The following is a 9,865-nucleotide window of genomic DNA, read 5'->3' as shown; positions in this document are numbered from 1 at the left end:
AATTTACAAAATCTGAAGTCCTCTAAAATATTCTTAGAAAAATACATATTTTATTATAATTCTCCTACATCAAACTCCTGAGGTATAAAATTTTATGGCCTTCTGGTCATAAGTATTCAACTTGCTTTCTCCTCTTGGGTCCCCCATATAATGTTGTCGTTGTCCACATGTTTGGTTGCATGGTTGCTTTGTTGTTGAGCTCATTTTTCCATGGTCCCAAACTTTATTTTGTAGTACCCCATATGCCCTGCTAAGTTAAACTTACATAGTAAATTGTATTCTCCTGTTGATTTTCCTTCTCTTTTGGTTGTAACCTCTCCTTGACATCATCCTCATGAGCACCCACAACTTGTTAATCTCATCATCTAGCTCTGTCCTGAGCTGAAATGTATTGCTACCATCTCTCATATCATATGTTGGGATTTTTTTATGGGATGATATTTTATTGATAGGGTCGGGGTATTCATAGGCAAGTTGAGCGATGAGGAGGTCGGGGAGGAAGGTGGTGATAACAATTCCATTAAGGCTGGCCATAGCCAAGTACATAGCAATTGTAGAGGTATAAGGGATATTAATAGTTCTCAGGTCGGAGGGGAAACGCTCACAGATCAGAGGCACGATTGGGATTTTCAATCTCATAGGTGAATGGTTAGATTTGGAGCCAGAGGAAAAGTTCATAATAACGACTTAGGGAGAATGTATCGGTTGGGTCTGCGAGGTCTGTTGTCCTGCAACAGAGTAATGATGAGTATGTCCTTCATTGTCATTGGAATTTATAGCCTCACACTCTCTGTTGAGTGGACCTTCCCCAACTCCCTCCATGCAAGGGACTGTAGCCTGTGGTTGCTAGTGGTACCCTCATTGGCTAACCTATTAGACAAGCCATTCACTTTCCTTCTAACCACCTAGAAGTGGAGCCCACTGAGGTCATGGATGTGATGGAGCGTTTTGGTTAATCTCTAGTTGTTCGTGACCTTGCTTACTGTGGCACCTTGTTGGAGTTTGTGGGTAGGCATCATTTCCAGCATCGAGTCTCCTTCAACAATTAGGGGGTTGAAGCACTTTTCTTTGGCTATGACCAGATCGTGCTCCATTGCATGGAGTTTCACTACATTATTGGCGGCGGTACCTAAATTCCCAGAGTAAACACACATAATTTCTCTGACAACATTCCTGAAAACGCCACCGAAACCCACTGCTCTAGGGTTGCCTTTGGTCGTGCCATCATAATTCATTTTAACCAAATTGTGCTTTGGGGGAGACTAGTGACAGGGTGCTTTGGGGTAGCATTTTATGTTAATTTATCAAATATATAAATTTAATTTAATTATTAGCTCTTTTAATTTTATTTTATTTAGCTTTAAATTTTATGTCAATGTATTAAATAAATGTTTGTTATATTTGATTTAATATTAAATTTTATGTGGTATTGATTTACTTAAATAATTGTGATGAGTCAACTTGCATTGGCAGATAGCAATCCCCCACTTCTGGTTTGAGAACTGAGTTACAATATACTTTCCTTATCAACTTATGTACTTCTTTTCATTGCTATTTCACCCAATAAAAATATTTGATATCTTATTTGGCCTCATATCGAGGCAAGATGTAGAGAAATTTATTGTTTGAGCTTGCCTGTGCACCTCTCCTGGTGGTCGAGCGAGAAATCCCTCTCCCCTCGGGGATTGGAGTAGGTGGGTAAATAGTAGTCAAGCCAGATTGCGCATCGTTGGTCAAGCCATGCTTACACACCCTCTCCCATTGGGCGAGCCCTGCTGGGGTCATCATCTCCCGATGGAATAACAATACTACAAAAGGCTCCTTCCTCGTTTCTGGCTATCCGGTTGAACAACCTCCCATCGAGATTGATATCAAGAATTTCTATTTCAATAAACTAATACTAGCATTACTTCATAAACATTTTATGCTAACATATATTTATTTTATGCGGAGACATTTTATCTCATTTGATTGGGAGACACTTGTTTTCTCCACAAAGAACATGAGGCGAGAGCATGAGGATGGGCGGTAGTTACAAAGCAAACACAATAACCAAGATCGCAGCAGGCATAAAATAATAGCTTCTATGAGAACTATTCAGGGAGCAGCAACCTCATGAACAAGCGGGGAATTTGAGATGAAGAGAAAGAAGAAACAGTTCCCCTCTCACCTCCCTGCAAATTACTTCAGTCCAAACCTATAGATGCCACGACTGGAATCAATGACTTGTGAAGAAATGGTACAAAATAAGCCTTCCTTCGTGAACAACAAATTCCATAGAATTTTCAAGCAACTTGATTTATCGGTATTCTTCTCCCAGCTCCTCCTACTTGGGCTCTGAAGAAGAGGAGAAAATGTGAAGAAGAGGAGCAGTTGTGCAGCAATAACAGTTGGAGGAGAAGAAAAATAATGTAATCGATGAAAAAAATAGAAAATAATGTTGTCCAACTCTACAAAGAGGTCCAGAACAAGAAAATGAAAACAACAACACTTGTTGGGTAGAAGCTTTAATCCTCTGGTTACAAGCTTTACAAAACATTGGTTTTTTTTTTTAACACTTTCCGAAACCGCTGTAGTCTTTGTTTGAAAAAAAAATAAAAAAATTCTCCCAATCCCCTGTAGTATTATCTTCCTATTTTAATATACCATCTGAAACATTAAATTGGTGGTATATTGTATTTCTTCATATGTTTTTACTTATAACTTTCTTAATTTTCTACAAAATCGCTCTATCTGGTGCTTGGCTTGCTACTTCCTATACCTCATCGACCCCGAGCATGATTGCCTATTTTTGTTGTGTTGATATGGTTCTTGGTTGGCTCCTTCCTATGCCTCACCCCTATGCTTCACCTGGTCTAACCAGGAAGCATAGGGGTCAGTGTATCTCTCTCCACATGCATTCAAGGAGGGTAGCCACCCTTAAACCACACGCCCTGCTCCACTTCTGCCGATGGATCACTACAAGGGTGTTGGCTCATAGAATGGTTCACAGAACATGAGCGTGTAGAGAGGGAAGTGCTCGCAAATATGAGTATACTCTTGTTGGTATTTGTGGGCTCCGCTACGAGATCGACCAAGCAAAATGAAGCTGGAATGTACAACTATGCTAGGCAAACTGCTGGTAGAACGAGGTTGGTATTCCTACCCTTGCCACTATGGCCTATGTTCATGATCTAAATGGGAAAGTTAGTGTTTCTTGTGCTAAATTCCAATTCAAAATAGTAAACAAAGTGCTTGAGGATTATGAGGTAAATTGCGATTTTTACATGAGTTTTTTTTGTGTTTTTATGTAAATTTCATGAGAAAATTATATAAGTAAAACACTAAACAACACCATAACAATAATACACTCAACAATTGATAAAGGAGTTCACCGCTCCTGGGCTATGTCTCCTTGGTCCAGCTTCCAATGCCTTGACCCAATCTCATTATGCTCAAAATAATTCAGTGATAAAGAGTACATAAAGTGTGCTGGCCAAAAGAGTGTCTAGTTTCCCCTTCAAGGAAACATTCTTCTGCAAAGAACTCTCACTCTAAAAAAATGACAACCTACAGTTAGTCATGAAACAATCAGCAAGAAAAGGGTTCTCAAATCAAGACCCCATACTCCATCTGACAATGATTATAACAAGTACAACAATTCACTTGAAGTACTAAAAGGGGTGGTTGATAATGGTGGATTTAGAAGCTTTCTTGTAAGAATGGATGAGCTACAGCGGCGGCGACCAACCCTAGGGTTTTGACGGAAACCTGCAGGCGGCAGGTCTGTCGAGCAGGGTACTTGCGATGCATTCTGGTGACAATGATCCCCCCTCAGGGGGAGGGCCAGGAGCCTCCCCCGTCCCCGAGTAACAGATCAGGGCATACGGCTGACAGGGAGAATGAAAACGGTACCAGCAGCAGCACAATGGACACCAGACAGCAAAAAGGAAAGGACATTGCTACAGAGGAAAGAAACAAAGCAAGCTCCTCAACTTGCAAACCTGTAGCAACCCATAGACCACGGGTTTACTTCCCCAGCGAACGCATCAATGCCAGGATACAGTACATGCGAGATCATGCACTGATTGGCAAGTTTATCGGGATTTGGCCAACAGAAAGAGCTCTAAGAAGTTGGATCAACACCAAATGGCATCCAAAGGGAGATATAACACTGCACTTGGGAGCCAAGGGCTTCTTCACTGCAGTATTTAACTGTCTGGAAGACCGAACCAGGATATTGGAGGGAGGTCCGTATTTTTTCAACTCCGCAGGTCTATTTCTCAAAGGCTGGGTCGAAAGATTCAACCCAGATAAGGAGGATCTGAGTTGTGCGCCAGTGTGGATAAGGCTTTACTCACTGCCATGGGAATATTGGGAGGAAAAGTCTCTACAGGAAATCGGGAATGCTATAGGTGAATTTGTAAGGGTAGCAGAGGAAACAAAGTTATGCAAAAACACTTCATATGCTCGGATCTGTGTATACATGGATCTCAAGCAACCGCTTCCAGACACGGTAAGTTTTTTTCATGAAGACTCGGAGTGGGTTCAAGTCATCGATTATGAACAAGTGCCATTTAGATGTAGGAAATGCCATGATATAGGGCATCTCTACAGAGACTGTCCTCAAAATAAGATACCCTCTTATCAAGATAATCCTGACAATCATACTGCAGATGGATTTACCAAGGTTGTAAACAGAAGGAGAGGAAACAAGAGAACCGCTAGCAATCCCAAAGTAAATCCCACCAACAAGGCAATGCCTACAACAAGCAACAGATTTGAAGCCCTGAACAAAACTGATGAGCAGATGCCGGAAAAGGAACAGGAGAAGGGCAAAACGGCACATCAAGAACAGCCAGGCGAATCATCAGTGCAAGGAGGTCAGAAAACCACAGGTCAAGCGCACCTGAAATCTCAGGCCAAAACCATGCCGGGGCAAACCCAAGGCATGGATGTTGAGTACCCGCAGATAAACGAAAAAGTCCCAAATGAGCCTGAGGATATTTTTCAATCGACCCAAGTTATGGATGAGGATCCGGAGCCCTTAGATATAGGGGAGCTGGACATACTGGGCTTGGAACAGGCTTGTCGCACAAGGAACTTTGAAAAAATCCCGGAAACGCAAGTGGATAACCTAGTAGAAGTTCTAAACAGGGCACAGAAGAAATACTCTTTAGGAGTCCAGATTGGCAGTCCATGGGATGGAAAATTTATAACCAAGGATAGCAAGAAGAGGGGAAGGAAAACAACCCTAGAAAGAACAATCAAGATAGGAGAAATTCTGGTGGAGTCAGGGAGGTATGCCAAACTGACTAAGTACTTTAATGTAAACCCCCACCCTTCACTATGAAGTTAATATCATGGAATATCAGAGGGCTCAACGGCCCAAGGAAAGGCAGAATATTAAAAAACATGTTGATGCAAGAAAAACCTAGTATACTCTTTTTGCAGGAGACGAAGTGTAGCTCCACAATTTTGGAAAGGATAGCTGCAAAGGCTTGGCCAGGGGGGCTAGTCACAGCGGTGGATGCACAAGGAGCCTCGGGAGGCCTAGCAATTCTTTGGGATGCCCGGATCATTCATCTCAACAACATTCAAGCTAACAAAAGTTTCATCCAAGCCACGTTCCACCTCTCAGGTACGAACACTCATGGACTGATAACTAATGTTTACTTCCCACAGGAAACTGCTCAAAAAAACCACATCCTGAATACTCTGTCAGATCTCAACAAAGATAGACCATTCCCTCTATGGATAGCGGGAGGGGATTACAACATGATTGCCAGCATGGATGAAAAGAAAGGGGGCAGAAGTAATACAAACAATGATGACAGCCTCCTAAAGAATTTCATCAACAACAACTGGTTAATGGACATTCCAACAAGCAATGGGATATTCACATGGACAAACAAGAGAGCAGGAGCGCAACAAATAGCATCGCGTCTTGACCGATTCCTAATCTCAGACAATGCAACTCACATCGGAGGGGAATTCACTGCATCCATTCTCCCTTTCTCCGGGTCGGATCATTGGCCTATTGAGCTCCAATGGAACAGGCCAGGTAACAACCTCAGACGCCCTTTTCGTTTTGAAGAGTTTTGGTTCTCACATCCAGAGTTTGAAGAGCTCGTCAGATCAAACTGGCTTAATTTCAATCCGATCGAGGGCACAAGAATGTCCAGGTTCCAACAAAAACTTAAGCATCTAAAAAGAGCCATCAAACAATGGAATCACAAAACTTTTGGTAACATCTTTGCCGACCAGGCTATGCTCAATGCAGAAATGAAGAAAATCCAACAAGCCATTATCAATGGAGGGCGAACAGAGGAACTCTCCAAACAGGAACACACCATAGAATCCAAAATTATTGAAAGAGACAAGCAGGAAGAAACTCTATGGAGGCAGAAATCCAGAATTAGATGGCTAAAAAGTGGGGAAAAAAACACTAAATTTTTTCATAAATCCACTGTACAGCGGAGAATGATAAACCACATCACGCACATTAAAAATGAGCAGGGAGAGAAGATTGAAACACATGATGGCATTGAAGGGGAATTTATAAATTACTTCAAAAAAGCCCACCAGGAGCCCGATCTCAACAGAATGCCAGCTATCAATCAACTTCTACAGCACATACCCAAGGTCATAACGGAGGAGCACAACAGTCTACTTATCAAACCTATCAGTATGCAGGAAGTAGAAGAGGCCGTGAAACAAATGAAGGAAGGAAAAGCGCCAGGTCCGGATGGCTTTACAGCCAATTTTTTTCACAAATTCTGGGACTTGATAAAGAATGAAGTCTGGCAGGTCGTAGAGGAATCCAGAGCGCTCAGATGGATGTACCCTGGATTAAATGCTACTTTCATAGCCCTGGTACCTAAAGGCGAAGGTTCCAACACCCCTGATAAATTCAGGCCCATTGCCCTTTGCAATATGATATATAAAATTATCTCAAAAGTTATTGCTACCAGGCTTAAACCGATCCTCCCGCTCATCATCTCGCCTGAGCAGTCGGGATATGTAGAAGGGCGTCAAATAACAGATGGGATCATTCTTACACATGAGCTAATCCATTCCCTAAAGCTCACCAAGAAGCCAGGTATGTTGCTTAAACTTGATCTTTCTAAAGCCTTTGATAGCCTCAGCTGGGTCTACATACAAAAAATCCTTATTGCTTTTGGCTTCGCTCACTCTTGGGTTAGATGGATTTACAATCTTATTTCCTCAGCTTTCTTCTCTGTGTTAATCAATGGTACCCCTTCTGCCACCTACCGTCCTTCCAGAGGAATTAGACAGGGTGATCCCTTATCACCCTTTCTTTTTGTAATCATGGCTGAGGGCTTGGGTAGAAGCATCACGTCGGCTAGGAATGAAAGGCGGCTAAAAGGGCTCTCATTTAACAATTCCCCTGTCTATTCCCACCAGCAATTTGTAGATGATAATATGCTTTTTGGTCATCCATCGGTTCAGGAAGCTCGTATTCTAAAGTCCATTCTATCCACCTTCTCTGAAGCTTCTGGCGCCCTCATCAATCGACTCAAATCCCAAATTTTTTTCTTCAATACTCCGGTTTCTACCCAGAGAGCCATTGAGCGTATTCTGGGCTTCACCTGTGCCTCTCTGCCATCCAAGTATCTCGGAGCCCCCCTTATGGCCTCAGCTCTTAAACATTCCTCCTGGAAGCAGCTGTTAGAAAAATTAGAAGCTCGTCTGTTCCTATGGACTAATCGAGCTCTGAACATGGCAAGCAGAATAGTTCTTATCAAAGCAGTTCTTCACTCCATGCCTTTGTATCTTTTTACTATTCTAGCCGCCCCAAAATGGGTCCTCAAGGAAATCAAGAATCTCCAGCGTAATTTTTTGTGGGGGGGCTCAGGACAGAATCGAAAATGGGCTCTACTCAAATGGGATAAGGTTTGTATTCCCAAGTCCGCTGGCGGCATAGGCCTTAAAGACCCTGAGCATAGCAACAAAGCGATGGGAGCAAAAATCTGGTGGAGGTGGCTTGCCCACTCTAATACTCCCTGGGCTTCTCTCTGGACTGCTAAGTATGCAAGTAATTATCCCTTGGAAGAAAGACTGCGTATGACAGAGACAAGTTCAGGATCCGCAATCTGGAATTCAGCTATTCATCATAGACACCTCATCCAAGAGCACTGCTTCTGGGAGATCAAAAATGGGAACACTGCTCGTTTCTGGGAAGACTCCTGGCAGCAGTTGCCAAAAATCAAAGACATTCTCCAGGAACTTCCAGCGGATGAGAGAGAGATACATCACTTGGCCAAAGTCAACCTCTTCTGGACTACAGCTACTACTCAAGAACACCGGCAATGGAAAAATGTCAATCAGCTCCTACCGCATAGCTCAGTCCAGACTCAACAGCTCCTCGAAACAGAATTACAAAAGAGGCAAATAAGAATCTCAGAGGAACCAGACATTTTAAGATGGGGTTACGGAGAAAAGGGTACATTCACTACTAAGGAGGCTTACAATTTAATCATTCAAGGGCAGATGAATAAAGACAACCTATGGGAAAAAGTATGGTACAAGTCTAACTGGCCGAAAGTATCCACATTTTTATGGCTTCTCTGTCACAACAGAATCCTAACGTGGGATAATCTCAGAAAAAGGAGTTTCTCTGGACCTTCCATATGTCATATGTGCCGACAGGAGGAAGAAACAACCCTTCATCTTATGCAAAATTGCCTAGTGGGAAGGAAATTATGGGAGAAGATCGCTTTCCGCTGTCAAAATGAACGAAGAGTGCAAGGAGACCTCAAAGGAACCATCTGCAAAGGGGGCCAATCACCATTCCAAAGTAATCTCCTTAATGCGTTGTGGCAACTCATTCCAGGCTTATTGATGTGGAATATTTGGAAAGAGCGTAATAGAAGAATATTCAAAGATCAAACGATGCCGCTGGAAAAAATCTAGAACAATTTCCATCAAAACATAATGGAGACTCTGTCACTCAAAGATTGGCATCCCGAAGACTTTCCCACTCTTCCTCAGGAAAAAACTGTTTGGGACAATTGGAAACTGCAGATAAATCAAAATTCAATCATTGGCAGGAATCCCAACAAACACAGTCAGGACGCAAACTCTTGGAATCCGCCTCCTGTTGATATGTTCCAACTCAACTTTGATGGGGCATCTAAAGGCAACCCCGGGCAAGCAGGCTATGGAGGAGTCTTCAGAGATCATAATGGCAACCCTTTATGTATCTACATGGGCTCGATAGGCTGGGACACTAACAACTCAGCGGAATTGGAAGGTCTTTGGCGAGGTCTTAAACTAGCACACGGAAAAAACCTCTTCCCCCTCATCATAGAAGGAGACTCGCAGATCATAATCAGAATGGCCACAAAGCTTCAACACGGCTCTCCAATTCACAAGGTAAGCAGCAGCTGGAGGATGGCCCAGAGGCTTGAACTAATAGATCACTGGCTTTCTCAGCACCAAGCAATCACATTCAAGCATACCAGAAGAGAAGGGAATAAGGTTGCTGACCTTCTAGCCAACCTTGGAGTGGAGGCTAAAGAAAACCACTTTGAAGGCACCATAGAAAGCTTAACTTCCAGGGACCAAAGGGCCAGTTTGCAGGAAATTGTCTCTCAGGACAAGTCATTGATCCAGGATCTACACCCGGATGCGGGTGTTTATACTAGCCATTAACATGCTGTGCGCCACGCTACCCTTGACACTGACGGATGGCAGGCCTCTGTACCTGGCAATCTGGGGGAACGGTATACAGTTAATGCTCAAGGTAAGTGAGCGTATTTTGGTTCAGTTTCGAGAGAATGTCGCATTCAAGGCGAGCATGGCAGCTCTGACCTCGATGCGAACCAGTTTAATGAAGGAGCGTCATACTCCCGCGGAGGTC

The 9,865-nt window shown here is 43.0% G+C and overlaps 1 protein-coding gene across 1 annotated transcript; it reads left to right on the top strand.

Annotated features, from left to right (window-relative positions):
• The first annotated feature begins 3,802 nt into the window (after window positions 1-3,802).
• LOC149186167 (uncharacterized) lies at window positions 3,803-9,657 on the top strand. Its single transcript, XM_089409240.1, has 3 exons — window positions 3,803-5,308; window positions 5,434-8,525; window positions 9,054-9,657. Exons 1-3 carry the CDS (start codon window positions 3,803-3,805, stop codon window positions 9,655-9,657), a joined length of 5,202 nt encoding a protein of 1,733 aa, XP_089265366.1.
• The last annotated feature ends 208 nt before the right edge of the window (window positions 9,658-9,865 follow it).

Source organism: Pinus tabuliformis, chromosome 3_1 (genome assembly GCF_031772625.1).
Source record: "Pinus tabuliformis cultivar Carrire ecotype Pingquan chromosome 3_1, CPIR1, whole genome shotgun sequence".
Classification (NCBI taxonomy): domain Eukaryota; kingdom Viridiplantae; phylum Streptophyta; class Pinopsida; order Pinales; family Pinaceae; genus Pinus; species Pinus tabuliformis.
Note: the sequence above shows the minus strand (reverse complement) of the source record. Positions and strands in the feature narration are given on the sequence as shown.

Bases quoted from the DNA above. Each gene is read 5' to 3' on its own strand.
- LOC149186167 (XM_089409240.1), top strand. From the start codon at position 3,803: ATGATCCCCCCTCAGGGGGAGGGCCAGGAGCCTCCCCCGTCCCCGAGT. The intron at 5,309-5,433 runs GTAAACCCCCAC...CTCTTTTTGCAG, and splicing joins AACTGACTAAGTACTTTAAT to GAGACGAAGTGTAGCTCCAC. The intron at 8,526-9,053 runs GTACAAGTCTAA...AATCATTGGCAG, and splicing joins AACCTATGGGAAAAAGTATG to GAATCCCAACAAACACAGTC.